Raw genomic sequence first — 20,419 nt, forward strand, 5'->3', positions numbered from 1 at the left:
CGTATTCAAAAATTCCAGTATTTGCACACTCCTACTGGTAATGCATGTGCTTATAAGTTTGCCTGAGAGCTCACCATCCGGTCCTCCGGAGACTCTAGTGACAGTCCATACCAATTTCGTACTGGAACAGGTGTACCCGTTTCCCCTCCCCTCATTCTTTCCGGACCCATTACAAGCAGTAGTGTGGCCCCAACTCCAGCCCAACTCATTTTCTATTCCTTACCCTCTTGGGTGACCCCATTGTGGGTCCTGCTCCACCCTACTCCATGTGGTCTTGTGATTCCAGAGCAGCCTCGCCCTCACCCATGTCTCTGACTGGTCTCTCAGCTCCTGGGTGGAGCAGCTGACCAACACATTGGCCACTAACCAGTACTGGTTGGTGGCTAGGGCTGAGGCAGCTACTGCATTCTAGGGGCCCTGGACTGGAGGCTCCACCTGCGGAATTGGCTTTTTTTTTTCTATTGGGAATGCAATACTACTTGCACTTTCAGCCTTTGCCGTGGCGCCACCATTAACCTTTAGTTGACCTCTGTGTGACGTCATGTGTGACATCACGCCGAAGAGAAGGGCGACCGACTCGCGCCGCCGAAAGCCGCGGCAGTGCCACCACCGGCGCCTAACTCATGCGCTCTCCGCTAGGAGCTTAACATGTGTTGTGACGTCACGCCGAAGAGAAGGACGACCGACTCGCGCTGTCGCAAGCCGCGGCGGTGCCACCACCGGCGCCTAACTCCTGCGCTCTCCGCTAGGAGCGCGATTGTGGCATTACGCTGAAGAGATTAGGCTCGACTCACGCTGCTAGAAAGCAGTAGCTGTGCCAACCACCAGCGGCTTAACTCTTTCGCTACCGCAGAAAAATGCACGATTTGGAGCGTACTGAAAGAAAATTTTTTTTCTCAAGAACTAATACACCCAGCACATATTGCAATGCATGAAATTGTAGCTTATTAGTTACACTTCTGAATGAAACAAACACCAGAGTTGTGTGTGCAAAAGTAAATTAACATTTATTTGTGAAATTTGCTAAAAACACAAAAAAGTAAATAGCAAAAACAAAAATTACCGGCTGCACTAAGCCCGAACTTGATTAGAGGAAAATTGGAATATACAAACTGTTGCACATGTTTATAGCTGTCATATTCACAGTTTCAGCTATGAGAAAAATTTACTGCACTTTCCATGGCTTGTCAGGTCAGGGGTCATGACTGTGGTGCCACTGTGAAGAGCAATCAGAGGTGAAGATGTGAAGTAGAGGTAGACTGACAAGTGCTTCACATAAGGTTTTATCTTTGTTCCTCCCTTGTTCTCTGATAGCCCAGTTTGCAGTTTCTTCTTTTTTTCATTCTTTTCGGTTGGTGTTGAATGGATTCTATGAGAGGATTGGGGGCGTGGACTTCTTTTCCCTCATCATACCCGAAGATTTCTTGAATGAGCTGCTCCCTGAAAGCCAGCTGATAAAATTTGGCATTTTAGGCAAGTTCTAAAACATCAGGATCGATGAAATAAGTTTTATCGATGTGGTTCAAAAGCCAGGACACTTTTCAAGTGTTGCCAATAGAAGCTGCCGCCACTGAATCATCCGGGTCCGTTACATGCAAAAAAAAAAACAAAAACAAAAAAGCGAAAAACCAATTTTGAGAAATGATTTTTGATGGCAGAGGGCCAGAATAGATTATTCTGGTATTTAAGTAGAGATACAGTCGTGGCAGGTCAACAATTCCAATGTATATCATGATTCCAATGAACATCAGAATCTCCAACAGATTCACGTCTTCCCATGAGCCGTCATGCCGAATTTGCTGAAAATCTTCATCCATGCATACTTATTAGTGTTTCTGCACACGATCTTCATCATTTCCGCCGTGAAGAGCATCAAAAAAAAGTCGAGAAGTCGAGCGAATCTCCGAGCGCCGCTCCGCAGCGATGTGCCGATATGGACACCTAGCTGTCGTCTTGGTTGAAAAACGCGACGCGACCTTGAGCATTTGGCAAACTGTCTTCGCCATACGTTGTCAAGACCCTGAAGCACAAAAATAAACCGCTGTCATCAATTACAAACAGTATTCACCGCAGAAAACGCACAGCGAACGAAAACAGAACTTACATGCAAGTACGCGCTGACGTTCCAGGCTCCCAAGGCGAAGTCTCGCTGCCGAAACCGAAATACAACATTTGTACATTGTTGCCCGACTAATAACCGCTGCTTTCGTCGCAAAAAACGAAACCGAAACCGGCCGATGTGCTCGGTGTCAGCTTTTGCTTCCGAGGAGCGCGCGGCGACGCGGACGCCATTTTCTCCGGCTGACGGTGCTGCGGCCGTTCAAAGTTTTATTTTTCACGGCGCCCCCTCATGTCAAAACACTGAAACCAAGGCTGCAATCGAAAGAGCAGTTGTTGAGCTCGCTAACTAGATGGCGGAGCACGTCCACAACGCTCCAAAATTAGCTTTTTTGCGCGGGCGATTTGAATCGATCATATGCGAATGATCGCCTATGGCGCGGTAGCGAAAGAGTTAACATTGCTTCGCGGCGATGCCGCCTACCACTAGGGAAGCTCATCGTAATGCGTGTAAAAGAGAGTGGCGAGCTGCAGAGGCTGCGCTTGGTAGCTGCTGCCTAACTCCTGCGCCTGCCGCGCGTGGCGCGCCTAGCGGATTTGATTTGATTGCATTGCATTGGATTGGATTTGATTGGATTGCATTTGATTGCATTTGATTGAATTGGATTGTATTGGATTGTATAACCGATGCATCACCACAAGCACCACCACCAGCTACACTACCAGCTGAACCATGGCGTAGCTACGGATATTGCTTTCACAATTACCGGGCTTAACCAAGCTAAGCCACAGCCAATTTTTTCTCCCTCCCTGTTGTCAATACCCATTTTACTACCACCACCATTGTCATGTATAGCAATAGAAATTGTAAAAGAATTCACTTTGGCAATAAAAATAAATACCATGTGACTACTACTGATCTGCACATGTCACAACTTGCTTTCATATATTGAATGAAATCATTGCTGCTAAATATTAATAGCCAGTGTTTTCTGGAGGTTGATTTGAGGAAGCAGAAAAAGAAGGGAATGGGAATAGGCTCCAATAAGTTTATTTTCCTCTTTCATTCAGAAAAGATTTTTCTTTTGTCTGAACATATAGAAGCATGTGTTGGCGACAAATTATTTGGTTAACAATTTTGCAAAAGCTGTTTATGGGAAGCTTTCTACGAAACAGCAGATGTAGCTATGTCGCACCACAGACACTAGTTAGCACGGCGTACATGAGGGGCGCTGCGTGCAGCACACTTTAGCGGCTCCACCATGGGATGGCAGTGTGGGGGGCGCTCGCGTCAGAAATAGCAAATCACAGATGGAGTGAATGTAAGAGTGCGGAGGGGCAAATTGGCAAGCTCTTACTGAGTTAACGATTTACACAGCAATAGTGTGAATATTGTGTAGCAGATGGAGTCAGGTGAGAGGGGGAAGAGGTTTGCACTGGTGAGAGGAGTAGTGTGCTTGCTTGGCATTGCACTTGCATTATGATGACTGTGGTGGAGGGTGAGAGATGGCGTGAACAGCATATGTGCCTGTGCTCTGTGTGCCAATGAGCGTGTGCACAGGTCTACGGCATACTGGCATCATACCTGTAAACGGGTGGTGTGAATGGGTTTCCATAGGTGCATGTAGGGTCACTTGTGTACGCTGCATGAACCAATGGGAAGCGATGTGGATACGAGAGAGAAGCGATGTCACAACACGGATGTAAGGAGTGGTGTACGGAATCATAAACACCAGGGGGTGCTGTGCGCTATCTCTCTGTGTACCAAGGTTTTGCCAAGTTCAACTATTTATACACATCGGTAGCGTAAACATTGCATTGTTTTTTTTTGTGCTCATGCTCTTCGCTGACAGTTTCGTTGGGCATATTAAGAACTGGATTAATGCGCTTTGCTGACGTGTGTGCACTTTGTACTTGACTAATATGGTTTGTGTGAATGCTTTTCTTCTTTTCTGCAGTCTTCAAATTGCATCTCAGTTGCTGTCATTCAAGTACCTGCTGCGAGAAGTGAGGTCAGTATTTGCTTCACATCTTGGGGCTGCCTGAATGTTAGGCTGCCTGAATGTGCTGACTATAGAGCTTGAGTTAGAAGCCATCATAAATATTTTTGTTAATTGTCTTCAGACTTCCTGTACTCTATTCAAATCTTGAGAAATCTTTGTCATGTGTTTATATTAGTTGTCCAGTGTTGCTTACAAATGATTGGCTCTTTTCTGTTTAAAACTCCTTTCATTCTTTAATTGATGACTAGGGTTTATGTTTTTGGCTTGTGCAGCAAAAGTTTCAAGGGACGCATGTGAAGTCTTGTGCGAATTTATATGCAAGGCGCAGTCATGTGTGCACCATGTATTTTTAAAAATACATTTTTAGAACCCCTGAGTAAAAACCTCCTTAATTCAAAATTGCTTAATTTGCGCTCTGAGTTAATTTGTAGATTCTTCTGCAGTTGCAAAGTTTACACTATAAATTATATTAGATAGTTCAGGTAGTCAGTGCACCTCTGCTCAGATAATTTGTTGGCTTTAGTTGCAACCTCCGAGGTTCCTGGTGTGTCACTGCGCTTGCTTTGCTCCGACAGCAGTTTTGGAGAATGCTAAGTCCAAAGTTGGCAACCTGTATGGTTTCTCTCTACGACTACCCTGCATCTGGCATACATGTTTTGCGGCTTTAAACTGCCATTTCACCTTGCTTGCTTATTTTCTTCTGTGCAGATTTCTTCTTTTTTTTCAATATGTTGGCAAAGGCCTTGAGCTGCATCAACTTCGTTAAATTGCTCTATGCATCACGTGTCATCATATAGATGGTGGGAAGCGGACAAGCTTTGCTGATGAATGGTGATGAGCTTTGCTGATCATTCAAACATTGAAGGAGATGTGTGAAGGAGCTGTGCAGCATTGAAACTAGTGTAAATAAAGTCAAGCCTACTCATGATGGTCCCGCTTATAATGAACACTTGATTAGTATGAACAAAGGCAACGTGACCATTAAATTTTGCATTAAAGTTATGGCGCTGAATTTCAAATTGAACAAACATCCAAGACCCCAAAATTTGCTTGCAGTGAACATGCAGGTGCCAGGAGCTTGCGCTCCGGCGAACACTGTGCGCTCTTCACCGCGGTCCTACATGAGCATCGATACTGCTTTTGCTTTTTGCGTGAAGGCTATGAAAAGAGTGCAGGTTGCGTGAAGTAAAGAGGAAAAAAAAAAGTAAAAGCAAGTCTGCCGCTGGTGCGCAAACTCGCATTGGCTTCCATGCACTTGATCAGCTTGTGGCAGAGGAGGGGCAGCAGTCTTGTGGGTTGTCAACGATATCTCTCTTCCGTTTCAAGCGCAGGACCCTGCGATTATTTTATAGCAGGTCACAACAAGATCTTATCCGGCCTAAACAGAACTAGGAGAAGAGCGCGATCTCAGCTTGCACTGGAGTGCGTTCGTCAGTTGCACGAGTTATCGCCTGCCCTGCATTCACTGATCACTGATTAGAAGCCAGATTAAACGTTAAAAGCTGAAAGAGCTCGAACGCCTGCTTCATTACATCTGTGTACTTGTATGCCTCCCGGCGAGGAGCAGATAGGTGGTTATGCCTCGCAGACATTAGCGCTGCATACAAGCTTCCAAAAAAGGCCTTTCTCTTGCACTGTGTCCGTGCTAGGCTCGCCAAGTGCCTCTGCGCTTTGTTTGGCCAATAAATTGACTCTAGCTAAGACTGAATCTTGGATGATGTGGAATGTTTCGTGTACGTGAAAATTGGCCACTGCTGCTGCTGCACCCGTACGCAGCGTCAGTGTGATCTTCCGAGAGAGGCTGTCGCCGGTTGATTAGCCTATAGCAAAGACAGCATCCAGATGAACCTAAGCGCCATAGACACAGCAGTGGCCATTTTGGCTGTTACAGATTTCGCGTCTGGCTGATACTTGCCCGATACTTAGAAGTGACTTTTCATCGCGTGATGCTCTAGATCTAAACGCACAGTAAGTCCCACTGATCGTGACATGTGAAAATGGGTCAGCCGGCATAAGAACTTGGCTGGGCCAGTGGCGACTCGCAGATGCTATGTGATCAGCACACTGTAGGAGTCCGCCTCGTGGCTGTCATCTATATTATGGCTCTTCCACTTACTGTGAATATCCCCATATAACGAATGAACGGCGCATGACTGTGGTGTTCGTTATAAGCGGGCTCGACTGTAATTCTGCCGATCTGCCCTGGGGGTGACCATGATAAGCCTGCCCAAGATCCTGCTCTACTGAATCATTAATGCCTTGTCTGCAGCTCTGTTTTGTGTGGTAGCAGCAGCTCATAAGTGCAGTTGCATAAGTGCAGCTTTTGTATTTTGCAGATTTAAAGCTACCACATGACAGTTGTTAGTGCATATCTCTCACCCAGTGTGCGTGCAAAGCCCCACCGGGGACAGTTGTCTATAGAAAAGCAGATTTTTTTTTTTCTCTGAGACACGTCATGGGATGCTGAAGTAGCACCTCTGTCACGTGGTAGCTTTTGTATTTTGGGAGCGTTATTTTAAGGCCGGTAAAAAAAGCTACTTTATGCAAATGGTACCTTGCCAAACATTTTGACCAGCTGTTTTCCAAGGTGATCTACGACTTCCTCATTGACACTTCTTCACAAAACCATTGTTTAAATGTTAGCTAATTTGTTTTGACTAAGCAAGTTTCCAGAGCAAAGGAAAATATTGCCGGCTAGGCCGTGCAACTCTCAACAGCACTGAATTAATTTTATTTGCCTAGGAGACTGCTTTCTTTTTAAAATCTTGGTTACTTTTAGCTGGGACATATGGTATTTTGTGGTACGTAGAATGCTCTGGCTAGAACCAGGCCCTTATAATGAGCATCTGCATGTTTTGTCTGCATGCAGATTTAAAAAGCCTTGATCTTTCTTGCCCTGCGGACTGGTTCCTTCTGCCAGTGCTGCAAGGCCTTAGTGTGCCATTAATTCCTTAATGGCCAACAGTTGTGACCAAAATGATGTCATAATGGTCCTTGATCCTTTACCTTGACTGTTACCGCCAGCTATGCACTGTTTCACCGCAGTAAAACAGGCTTTATTGGTTGTACTGCAAACATTGCATCAGCTTCTTTGAAAGCTGCTATATAATAGTAGCATTGCAGAAATAATGGGAATATATGTGGCAAGGTAGATTTGTCGAAAGCCAAGAAAGAGGTTATGGCCGAAAATGAGCTGGGCTTATCTAAGTTCATTAAAGGTTTATGATTCATTTACATTTTTCAGACGAAGAAACTTTATGCAGGAAAGAGTTTGAAGAGTCCCTAGTTTCAAAGGCCTGAACTGATAAAGGATGTCAAGCTGCAAGATGTAGTAGTAAAATTGCAAAAAGAAAGAAGCTAAATATTGGCTATGTTCCCTTTGGGTCATGTGTCTTACCAGCCTGAGGAATGCATTCCTTTCATCCCAAGTCTGCAATTATGGATGTGGCTTCCACATATTAGTATTCATCATAATCCTTAATACTTAAAGCCCCAGTTCATATTTTTTAGGTGCCCATGCTAGCAGTTTCTTTTGTTTCATTGTTCATTCGTTGCGCTGTTTTGTTCCCATTTCTTCCTTGCTTCCTGGCTGTAGTGTACTGTGTTTGCTTGAATGTAACACGAGTGCTTTTCCTAAAAGTAGAAGTAAGGTGCGTTGGCCTGAATTTATTCGCACATTGGTTGATGCGTCGTGCAGGTCGGCCCCCAACTTTGGGAGGTGAAAAAAAAAACTAAACAAAAATAAACCACTGAGAATTGCTGTATTGGTTGGCCAGTGCGAACTCCAAGCCACAAATATTGAACTAGGTGACAGGTACGGAGCATCACACATCATAGCTGCGGTGAAGCAATGACAAACTAACAGAACATGTAAGACATAAAGGCCTTCATTTCTTTCTATTCATGTTCGGTAGACACTCTCAATGTCGGCAGTGTTGCCTATGTCGCATACAACAGTAGTAATTTGTTTCGGATCCATTAAAGTTTTCGTTGAAATTGCATGCAAAAAGGCACACTCTTGCTGCTTCCCTTGGTATAGGTATCTGGCGCACTTTTTGGCAACATCGAACTCGTGTGCTGTCGCGCAGATTTTCAACAGCTCCGCATGTACAACTCGTTTAAATGCTGCTAAGAATGACCACCAATGTTCAGGAAGGAGGCATGACTGGCTGCATGGTTGAGTAATTGGGAGAAGTTTCTTTTCCGCAGTTTTTTTTCGCCACCTTAGCGTGGTCTTGTGGTAGAGCATCTGCCTCGCATTCGGGAGGTGCTGGGTTCGATCCCCAGTGCCGCTGGGTACCCACCGGTTTCTTTAATGGGTACAAGATTTCCCCTGGCCTGGTGCTCGGCTCATCTAGGGAGAGATGCTTGGGAAAAGGGTCTTAGACCACAGTTAGACCATGACGCAGCCTCTAAAGTGCATGGTCGTTGTAGTGACGGGGTGGCAGGTTATCTTCATACCATTTTTATCTGTGAATCTTTTGTGCACTTCTCTTAAAAAAGAAAGGGTGCGCGAAACCTTCGTGCAGTAACAGTAGTAGCAACTGCCCTACCATGGTAATCTTTGAAGGCAACCTCGCTTTCCTTTGAAGTCTAGCTACAGAAAAGCTGTCTTGGAACTACTTTTGTTTATAAATTTCTACCCAACTTCCTTTATACTATGGTCTTGCTGCTCGTGTTACATTTGTTTACTTTTTCTTTTTCCCGTTTCATGCCCACAAAAGCAAATCTTGCTTTTCAACTGTAGTCGCGTTAATTTGGATAAATACGATATCTGATATCTTGGGCGTGCATGCCCATAGTTGTTGTATTTTCTCCTGTTTTGTTCACTTTTCAGAGAGAAGGGCGGTGCTTATGGTGTAGGTGTTGCCGTTCGCCCTGGTGGATGTCTCAGCTTCTACTCGTACAGGTAAGCCCATGAGCTGTTGCACTCCTTGCTCTGGCATTGGTGTGCACATTTCTTATGACTGTGCATATTCTTCCGTCTTTGTTCTTTTGCTGGCATCTACCAATTTTTGTCCACTGTGAAACAAATTTTGCAGCAGAATTTGAATTTCGATTTACAGATGTTAAGGTACTGTCTTGGACCGGAAAGAATTCCGTGTTAATGAACTACCTTAAACAGTATGAACTCTTGAATGTTTCTTAATTTGATGATGCAAAACATTCACGTGACCTCTCTTGATGAATCGGAATTTCATGACAAAGGAGCTGCAAATTTTTTGTGAGACAACCTAAATGCTATCAAAGTAATGAACCTACATATTTTCATTTTATTTAAGATTAACATGTCAACTACAATAGGTTTTTCAGTCTCCTGTTCCCATCTTTCTTGTATTGTTTTTAACGTGGTAGCATTAGGAGGCCTACAGACGTAAAACCTGTCTGGCGTCAGCGTCTGTGAAGTTTCCACCTGCCAAACATCTCCGCTCCCCATCTCCACTTGTAGGGGAGAGGAGGGAGATGTTGGACTAAGAATGACTCAGCAAAAACTAAAATTACTTGGACAACAGCAAGCCTATATGCAAAATACGACAGCTTCCTGAAGAACTGCCTGTGCAAAAATGAGGCTTGCAAGAGATATTCCTTCTCCACATTGCTCAGGAAGAGCAACCTGGTCTCTCAAGCCCCACCGATTGCTGTGTTTGAAACAGCCACCTGCCGGGGCAGTGGCGCATCGCTTAACCACGGCACCACTGCGATGGCAGTGGTATGAGGACTCATTGTCATTGCGATCTGTTAACGGTACATGGTTTGCGCAGTTACCACAGGCAGAGTTATCAGACAACCAGAAATGACAAATGAGGAGTGCAAAACGGAACTGGTAGAGGAAAAGATGGCATCTTTTCTATATCGGATTCAGATTTGGAATAGAATCAAAATTGGTATAGATTGGCGATGAAAGGGGAATGCCATTGCATTTCCTTTGCATCAGTCCAATTGATTGGCTGTAAATTTCTCAGTTGTTGCTGTTTTTTAAGAGCGTTAGCTCTTACTACTTACGTTTGTCAAGGACCCGTTGTGTCTGCAATGAAGGTCAAATTGACTAAAATAGTAACCACGTGACCACACTACATTACATAGCAACAGTGGGCGCGTAGTGCCTCAATTGATACCAATACTCTCGATTCGTTATATATGTGCCAACAGAGCGGCGTTCGAAGTGGGACACCCTCTCCCCCCTTTGCAGGACCACCATTTGCATAAAATTTGGGGGCTACCCATTGGACACAGAATGTTCGAAGTGGTGTCAAATGACTTGGCATGTTCCTAAGGATAAAATTACTAATTGCGATGAAGCCAAAAATATGTGTGAGATTTCGCAATGACGGCCTTTCCGCCCCCAAACTGTGCATTCGAGAACCTTCAGACGGCCATTACGGCCAAACCGTTTGTCGCAGGAGGTCCAGGATGGTGTCAAATGATTCGTCGTGTTGTGATGCACACATTTATAAAATTTATACTGATATAACGAGGAAATATACCGGATATAGCGAAGGTGGCTGTAAATCGGAATATAGTAGTGCAAAATCCATAGGGTAGAGGCGCTGCTTGTGTATTAGAAGGGATATTTTCGAAAGAAAACATTCGTGGATGTTTAAGTTTGGTCTTCTCCACGTTTGCTGAGCACACCATGTAAACACTTGAAGCTCCAGTGTCTAACGCTCTTAATTCGAACACTGAGGCAGTGTTGGCGGAGAACTTTTTTTCACCTCATCCAACCTCTTCCCAGCCCTTCCCGGGTGGGTTAATTGACGTTTTTTTCGTGGCAGGCCACTGAGAAGTGCCACTTGTGTGGGGTTTTGTCCCGCACTTTTGTTGTTTTCTGTTGCTTTTGTTGGGTCTCGTCTCCTAAGCAGTCATGTCCTTTGTCGCCCTCCCCATCTCCTCATCTAACTGTACAGAATAACTCTTCAGTTGCAAGTCAGCACTCAACCATACGCATGTCCCTCACTGTGTCCAGTCTCTCCTCTGACCTCTTCGCTTTCCTTTCGAGACCTAGCTTTAGCGTTTTCGCGCCATTCCTTTTGATCGTCTTTCTTTACCACGGGGATGCGGTAGCAGGAAAAACACGAGCTGGGCACATTGTTTGGAGGAAATCTGTGCATGCGATGGCAGTGAAGCCAGCCGAGGATGTGGCAGGCAAGTGATTCACTTGCCGGGGTCTGATACGTTCAGTGCGGTGACAGAGGTCCCGCCGATGCACGGCTCAAGCTCGCTGCATATGCAATGCCGCATCTGCTCCACAGCAATCATCTGCAGCCCGGCGGCATTCCTTGCAACCGTACCTTTCCAGTCCGCAGATAACCCACCGTTTCCCCACGCTCTCCCAAACTCTTTCTTTGTGTAGCTCATCTTGTAGTTTGTGTAACTTCATTCTGTCATAGAACATTGTGTACGTTTGTGCCTCTTTTTTTGACCATTACATCGATGTTACTCATATGTTGGTTTCACAATACCCTCTCTTTTGTGCTATCTATCTGACTTGGGAATTCATCAGTCGTATATGCTCCACTGCCTTGCCTTTTGGGACATTATGTTGTTACTCTTAAGCACTATGCGTGATAGTCATTTGTTGCAACTTGATTCAGAATAAAGTTTTTAGTGTGCTAGCACTATATACCGTATTTACCCAATTCCAACGCGCACCTTTTTTCGGGGAAAATACGTCTCAAAATCGCATGCGCGTTGGATTCGAGTGCAAACCGAAACTGCCCCATAGCTGCCCATCGTCATCGCCATTATACGATGTGGGAGCTCACGTTTTCTGCGTCGCAGGAGCCGTTTTCAACCGGTGTGGCGCTTGTCATTGGTCGCGTGCTCAGCGACCACGGACCGCGTTCACGACGACGGTATCCCGTGCACTGCCGCGGTCGGACGCCTCATCACTGCCGTTGCACGATCAAGATACGCGGATCGAAGAATATGTTGATGAAACAACGGTTGTCGGAAACGCGTCATTTCGGCGGTAAAGTTCCAAAAATGATGAGACTCCTTTCTGTTTTGCGGCCGACTCTCTGACAGAGATTACATCGTCCGCAGGCGGGGCACGCCGGGCCGCTGACGAGGTCGTGCATCATGCCGATCTCACAGATAACAGCGCTCCCGCGCCCGTTTTTACAGTCGAAGATCTTTATCTTTCGCTCAGACGCACTGACGAAGTCATGGATGCTCCGCAAGAAGCATCGCCGTTGCCGCAGTTACGCCTAGCAGCAGACGAACCTCCCGTAACCGGAGCTCTCCGCTTGCGCTTGGGGCGTCTTCCTTTATACTGATGCTTTGTCAGGAAATTGCGTGAGCGAAAATCTCGTTTCTCAGTCACATCCATAGCGGAGATAGGAGAAAAACCCGGGCAGAAGCGTTGGTTCACGTCTCGGTGGCGGCAGAACGAAGAAAGAGCGTCTGCGCCCGACCGTGCGGTGGAATGCTCGTAGCCAATGGAACGGCTCCGATCGTACCACGTGATTTGAAGGGCCAGTCGCGACGCTCGACTCGGGCGGGAAACGATCTTTTTTTTCGTATTTTTATCCAGAATGCGCCGCTGCCGAAGTGGCTTCTCGTAGACGATGGGTAGGCCTACTTCCCGCGAATATTCAAGAGCGGGCGACGCCGTGTAGCGAAATGCCGCGTTCCCGAAATTCGGTCAAATTCGCACTTTCGCGAGCCACCGCGAGTGCTTTAATAGTATTTTTTACTAACTTCCCATTGATTATCGGCTTTGATTTTTTTACACATAAAAGAAGAGGCTTGGGGGAATACAAAACGCAAGAAAATACAAAATCGACTTTATCGAAAAAAATCGCGGTTTTTTTCACCCGCATCTCCCCTTAAAATATAAAAACGGTTGCAAATTATTTTCATTCGTGGAAGTCACATGCACGTTAGAAGCGGGGCTTGTAGTTTTTTTTTTTTTTCATTACCAATATCGGGCGCGTTAGAATCGGGGCTTGAAAATTTTTTTTTTTTTTTGTGCTGTAAATTGGGTGCGCGTTGGAATCGGGGGCGCGTTGGAATTGGGTAAATACGGTAGGTAGGTCACTAGTGAAAAAGCTGTGGCATGCGGGTGAAGCCTCGGAGTAACTCGGGTAAGCTCGGAGGAGTATTGCGCCAGCTGCAGCCGAGTGGAGAGGAGGCATGAAGATGAAGAGTGAGACATGTGGTTGCGTGATTATGCAGATCTAAGAAAGAAGTGGCAAAAGATAAAGCCGCTGGACGAATGTACAGTGCAGCAAATGGTAAATCATAGATGAAGCCGGTCCTTCGACAGATTCCGAAGCCAAACAACCTGCATATAAGTGGTGAATGGGGGCAATTTTTTTTTGTACTCCAATTTGCTGTCTGTGCTCCATGCCTCTGATCAGCGGCTAATGATGTGTAACCTGTCGCCGATCAGCAGTTCGAATCTTCCGCACGTGGGGTGGAGTAGTTTGTCACTCTGCCCCCTCCAAAGTTACGGAGTGTGCCGCAGGTCGGGCAGGTCGGCCCAATTAATTATGCAGTGTATATTCTACCGGCAACCAGGAGAATTTCGTGGCTGCAATTCTTCTGGCGCTCTCTTCTTATTTGCTTCTTAGGGCATTGTGAGAATTTTTCTGTGCTCTTCATGGCCCTGAATCTCCCAGCACAGTTCATTTTAGCAGCTGCTGGATGTACCAGACTGATTCGGCTCTTAGCAGCGATCGGCTACAGTATGACCATAGTCTCTGTGTTGTTTCTTGCAACCGTGCTTGGCTACAGAGAACTTCGAAGTGGTAAGCAAGATCCACACAGCTGGAAAGCAGACGCAGTGAGCAGTAGTTTGCGCCTAGTGCGACTCAGTAACTTTGACACTTATCTGTAATAAGGAAAATTTACTCGAATGTTAACAGGGGAGTAAAGACATCTTACAGCACGCTGTGTCGTGGACAACTAGCAGAAGTCCGGAGCACGCATGAGCTTCGGAGCATTCAGCGCTTGTCATCGTCGTCGTCTTGCTTGAGCACCAGCTGCTGAAGGTTTCTTCAGTGGCTAGTGCTCAAGGAAGAAGACGACAGGCGCTCGAGTACTGGAGGTTCCGGAGCCGAAGGCCTGTCTTACAACAGTGCCGTTTGTGAGGGTGAGGGGGGGGTTAGCAAACTGAGGGTAAGTGTAAGGGAAGGTCGTCAAGGAATTAATTATGGGGGTGAGGGACGAAAGGCAAAAATGAGAGCATTTGCCCTCCTCTGGCATCTACTAGTTCAAGGAGCATCTTTCCCTCAAAGGGTCCTGCATTGTCTAGGTGCACGTGTTCCCAGTATTTACTAGGGGACTGGTTCTGCCTTTTGTATCACTGCAGAGACTGCAGGCACTGTGCACACTACTGAGCACAGTTTTCTATCTCAGCATTCACCCCAGGCCACCAGACCAATGACCTTGCCATGCCTTTCACGATGACCATCCTTTGGTGGCTCTCATATAGGAGGTCAAAGATATGATTCTGTGTAGGAAGTAGCATGATGACTGGGATGTTTTATGGCCGTCCTTCTTTGACCCACTGCAGTGTTTTGCTTAGAGTTAGATCAATTCTAGTGAGGGTACTGTTTCAGTTGCTTGACTCGCACTGTCAGCTCTTCCAGCTGTGAAATTTAGATGAGCAGCTGTGGTAGCTCAGGTACATATTTGTATATAGCACTCTCAGTTGCAGGCCATTTGTAGCATTTGCATTTCCACTTGGGCGTTGTGGTAGGTGCTCCATGATATACATGTAAGCTTCTAGAAGGAGTGCCGAGCATTGGAGGCTTGAAGCTGTCATGGCTGGAATTTCCTTGTTTCCATGAAAGATGCTCACCAGCAACTTGCAGTCAATGATCAGGACAAAGCTGCGCCTTAGCAGGTAGTCCCTGAAGAGTTTGATATCAGAAATTATAGCTAGTGACTCCTTTCCCAGGTGCAAGTAGTTTCACTTTACTGGTGTGAGGATTCATTCAAGTGTGAAAGCACTGCACCAGCACCATATGGTGACTTATCACTGGCTGTCACAAGTTCTTTTGATGGGTCATAGTGCAGCACCACTTTTGCTTGTGGGATGGCTTCTTTGCTTTTGACGAAAGCTTTTTGTTCCTCATCTGTCCACCACCAGCAGCTGTTCTTGTGTAGCAGTGCATATAAATGTACCACGAGTATGGGTAGGGTTAGGAGAAATTTTCTATAGTGCAAGAGGAGTCTAGTATAGGGTTTTACTCTGCTCAGCGACTCCTTGGGCTTGGATACTTGAATGTTGGCTTCTGTGTTTTAGGTCGCTAGCACTTATAGTGGCCATTCTCTCCATTTAGCCGTTGTGTGTTTGTCTGAAGCCAGTTTTGTGGCAGGCTGTTCCCCTCCCCACTGGGTGGTGAGCAACGTGCCCAGGTGTATACCTAGCAACCTGCCCACCGTGTCAAGTGGCAGCTCATTTCATCATGACAGGCTGCTAGGGAAGAGCAACCTGAGTAGCAACCCAACCCCCCAAGCAACCCAAGTCCCACCAATGGCAGAACCTGCCATAGCAGGGCAGTGGGACATTGCTTGATCACTGCAACACTGCACCAGGAGTGGTAGGAAAACTCTCTGGAATCTACGATTAGAGAGAATGACCAATTCCGCATACCATATATACTTGTGTATAAGCCGCCCTCCTGTATAGCCTGCACCCCCCACTTTCGGCTGCAAAAATGAAAAAAAAAAAAAGAAACTAATGTTGAATTCCAATGGTAGATCCAGATCAAGTTTTGGGAGCGCGAGTTGTCTGTTCCAATGGCAGATCGGGATTAAACATTGATCCCGGATGGCTCCGTGGAGCAGCGATATTTGCTGTGCCGAAATGAAAACAGTGTGGCAGAACCGACCAGGAGGCCTACTACGCTGCAAAGTCCTTGTGCTCGACAGCTTTAGAGGGCACCTAACAGACCGATTGAAGACTGTGCTGGCAGACTGCCAAACGGACTTGGGCATAATTCCTCATGGCCTGACAAGTGTGCTGCAGCCTCTCGATGTTTGCGTTAACCGGCCATTCAAGACGGAATTTTGGTGCTGCTACACCGAGTGGATGGCCGCAGGCAGCCACGGAACTACTCTGACAGGGTGGCTGAAGTGAACGTCCCTCCAGCAAGTTTGCGCTTGTATTCCACACGCATGGCGTTCGTTGTCAGCGGACACCATCTCAAAGAGTTTTAGTGTCACGGGGCTGTCAAACGCCGTGGACGGCACAGGGGGGGACCAGCTTTGGGAGTTCGCCAATGAGCTGAGCTCGTCCGACAGCGATTAGTGCCAAAGTGGTGATGAATGGTGAAATAAAATGCTCATATCTGTCACCAGCTTTTTGATTATCTAACAAAGTAGTCACAGTGGCACCACAGTGTGTTAATATAGGCCTGATTTGTGTATAACCCGCACCTGAGAAAATTTTATGAAAAAAAGTGTGGCTATAGTGTGGCCGTATATACACACAAGTACATATATACGGTATATGGACATAAATCCAGTATCACAGTTCGACCAGCTGCCATCTGTGAACACTGGACCTGAACACCGGAACCGAATTGCTAGCGCACCCAATTCTCATTTGGCCTAACTTAGCAAATCGGCCATCTTTTTTTTTTCTTCAGTGCCTGGAGTCCAGCTGCATTGATCTTAAGACCAGAGTTAACAAAAGACTGTTTTGAGAACTCACACATCTCCTGTGTGAGCTTGAGCCCTAATACAGAGATCCTTTGCAGAACTTGGCTCTGGTTTCAGAGGTGCTCAGTGTCAGCTCTGCCTGTCGCGAAAGTGTCGTCCACACATGCAGATGTGTTAGGAATGACGTGGAGGACTTCCTTCATTCTTTGAAAGAGTGTGGGACTTCCTAACAGTAGTTTAACTTGACGAACTTGACCTCACTTTGCAAGGGTGCAAAAGTTTTCTCTTTTGGGAAATGGGTACTGTGCTGTCATCACTGCCGAATTCAGACCAGGCTGTTATCACCTCAAATCGATGTCCTTGCCATCTGCTTTCAGTGCTATCACCATGGGGGTGCCCAGTTAGGATGGCCCACTGCCATGACAATGCCTTCTTGTTCTGGATACTGAAGTGCTTGCTTCACCTTGTCTCCAATGGGATCTGAAGAACTGTGGCTATTCATCCGGTCAAATGTTGGCGTGTCCTGTTGTTCTTTCAACGTACCACAACCCGACATGAAGAACTCTTCAAACTCCTGGAGCATTTCCAGAACTTTGCCTTTAATGCCGCATTCCTCCACTTATGCTGAGTTTACTTGGCATTACAGCAAATCATATGGGATCAGCTGCTGTCTGCCACACAAATTAGCTCTTTTAGAGCACAGCTCTTTGGCGCCCGTTTCTGCGTTTCGCGGCGTCACCATTGCCGTCGCCCGTTGTAACCAGCTGTGGACACCTTAGTCGCGCTTTAAGCTGCGATACCAATGGAGCGGGAGCTTGGAAAGCAGAGGGTAAAATTGGTAAATTGTTTCTTGAGGAAAGGAAATGGCACAGTATCTGTCTCACACATCTCGGTGGACACCTGAACCACAGGGAAGGCGCATAACTGCCCTCTTGGAACAGTGGACACCTCAATCGTGCTTTAAGCTACGTGGCAGTGGTGACAGATGTGCGCTGCATGCGTTGGCATTGACATTGACAGCATTGTGCCAGAAACGCAGCGCTGAACCCATAGGCCGTCTGCGTTCGTTGTGTTCACTGGTGTTGGCGTTGACAACGTTTTACACTCCGATGATTTTAAGGAAAGGAAGTGCGCATAACTGGCTCCCTGGGTCAGTGGGTGCCTGAATCGCGTTTATAGGTATGTGGGTTGATGAGAGAGAGATGTGGACTGTATGCATTAGTGCTGACAACGGTGAGCGAACTCTCGCGATCGACCATTAACTGCCACCTGCCAGGGTGGCAGGGGACTTTAATGTAGATATAAAGACAAACAGGAATTTCTCACCGCTTATGCTGGCGAACATCCATTTCCTCTCGCTCGTAACACCTCCCACGGCTGTGACAACCTCGCGAAATACTTGCATAGACCTCGTCTTTGAGAACGAGGCATTGGTGCAGCAATTCGAGCATATATCCATCTATTTCTCTGACCACAAAGCTTCCTTCGTGGCAATCAAGAACTGTTAGTGGAGTGTTTCTTGAAGAAGGAATATGTGTGAACAATAACAAGTTGTCTGTAATTGTACATGCATGTCTTGCTCAAATTCTTTGCCTCAATCAATCAATAAGCTGAAACAGCTGATGAGCCGTGCTCAAATTTCACATTAGGAAGTAATGTAATCAACGGCAATTTTTTCAGGCAACTGCCAAGAGTGTCTACTGAGCTGTAGTCTTGCCGAGGTGTACATCAGCAGCAACAGTTTCCTGTGCAGGTGTAGTTTCTAGTTTACATTTGAGTTTGATGTCAGGTTTGATTAGCCTGGGCAGGTACCCAGGTATTGCCTGAAGGTGTCTTCAGAGGTCAGCAAGAAGGAGGTCCTAAATCTAGCTCCATCTCTAATGACTCTCCATTAACTGTGAAGGCTACTGTGGTTGGTTTCAAGAGTGAGTGTGTGTGCAAAGAATGCAAGTACAGTAAGAGCTCGTTAATTAGGGGTATGCAAATATTCAGCCGAATAATAAAGTATTCATCTGTAGCGAATAACATTTCTGGAATGCTTGCTTCGTGTGGTTTCGGTTCAGCGTACCTCTTCCGGGATGGCACTGTTGAGCAGCGTGCAGCCAAAGCCCCAACTTTGTTGGTGTACGTGCCGCATGCCTCTGCACCGGTGCACCTTTGTGGACTTGGAGGCCTATTCCTTTGCGGCGAGTCACTCTCCTCCCTGCGGAGGTTGAGTGCGCCGCAGCGGTGCCCCAGGGTGTGTGTGTGGTGACAGCTGATCGGGGCCCTTGGCTCGCGCGAAGCCCGAACCCGCGGTGGCCTGTGTCCACTCAGAAACCCGCAACTCTTGCTTGAAAATTTATGCTTGGATGCTCTGTACTGGAAGTAATGAGGCAGGGCAAAGGGTAGTTAGTGTCAATGTCAGTACACAGATGGCTTTTGCCTTTTTCTCTCCTTTTCTGAAGGGATCCTAACATGGAGAAAACGTTGGATGTGTTTTGTGACTCTGTGGCATGGCTCACAAGAGGAGAATTCACTGAAGAGGATCTTGAAGAAGCCAAGCTAGCCTGCTTTGCAAGGGTGAGTGGAAAGAGTAGTGTTGGGTTGCTTATTATGTACTTAATCTGCTTAAGATTCACTAATTTCATTCTCATTTGTGCTTATTCTTCTTTGTATATTGTTTCTCATCTGTATAAATGTCAGCTCTGTTTAGAATCAAGAGAAAAGTAATGGCCAAGTATACCGTATTTACTTGCGTAATTTGGCCTCTTTTTTTTTTTCCTAAAGGCCTCACAAAGGGGGTGCACAGATTACAAGGATATTTCGTGAACACGTCCTAAAAAACTCAACAAAGATCATAATGCGCAATGTATATGGTATATATTTCCACGTATAAGTCGACCCTGCATCTCGTGCCCCTTGCTGACAAAAAAAAAAAGAAAGCTGACTCCAAATATAAAGCTATGCATACCCCACCCCATGGTGGAACGAAATAATTCAGGGGAGGCTGTTACGTCACAGTTTTTGAAGCCAGACATGAAGGCTCCCCCCCCCCCCCCCCCCCCCCCTACTTTGCCGCCGCCTCAGCTCACTTGCGCATGCGCTACAGACAGTGCAGCAGACGACACTGCTGCACCCGATGTTACTATTGGCTGTGCCATCGGCCAAAGACTCCCAGTAGTCCTCCGAAAGCACATGGCTTCCGGCACACTTTTTGCTGTGTAGCTCGGATAGCGAGGGCCTCTCTGGAGCTTTCCTTCCTCCGTTCCCCACCCCGACCCACGTTGTGTAGTCCCCTGTGTGATGGCATGACAGTGCATGCGGCTGAGTAGTGGTAAACAGAACAGCCAACGGCTTGGTAGTTCTGGATGCTAGCGTGACTCATGCTCTGAAGGTTATTGGAAGGAGGTTGCCAGAAAGCGACCACTGGCGTGAGAGAGCCGGGTAAATGGTGCACAGTTGACTTCTCTTTACTGAAACTAATTTACAAACAAATTATTGACTTTCTTTGACGCCACTCACTTACCTTTGGTGGCAATCTTCCAAATCTTGCCCTGCATGCATGCTGGCATGCTTGCGCAGCAGGGAGCACAAAATATGCGAGTGAAAGTTTTCTATAAATCCGGGCAGTAAATTAGGGGTGCACAAATTACTTGCGGGCAGAAATTACTTGAGTAAATGCGTTATTTTCATCAGGCACCGTAGTCACATGGAGTACACTGGTAGTATACTCTGGCTGCCATTGCAGCTGTCTGGCCACT

General features: G+C 46.5%; 1 protein-coding gene across 1 annotated transcript in view; it reads left to right on the forward strand.

The window, feature by feature from the left end:
* LOC149354872 (presequence protease, mitochondrial) overlaps nt 1-20,419 on the forward strand; it is a 127,024-nt gene that overhangs the window by 74,029 nt on the left and 32,576 nt on the right. The window contains exons 23-25 of the mRNA XM_089583533.1: nt 4,017-4,070; nt 8,899-8,970; nt 19,124-19,238. Of these exons, the coding sequence (XP_089439659.1) occupies nt 4,017-4,070; nt 8,899-8,970; nt 19,124-19,238 (241 nt within the window). The remainder of the gene's footprint in view (nt 1-4,016; nt 4,071-8,898; nt 8,971-19,123; nt 19,239-20,419) is intronic.

This window comes from Amblyomma mixtum, chromosome 3 (assembly GCF_055824585.1).
Source record: "Amblyomma mixtum isolate Tamu chromosome 3, ASM5582458v1, whole genome shotgun sequence".
NCBI lineage: Eukaryota > Metazoa > Arthropoda > Arachnida > Ixodida > Ixodidae > Amblyomma > Amblyomma mixtum.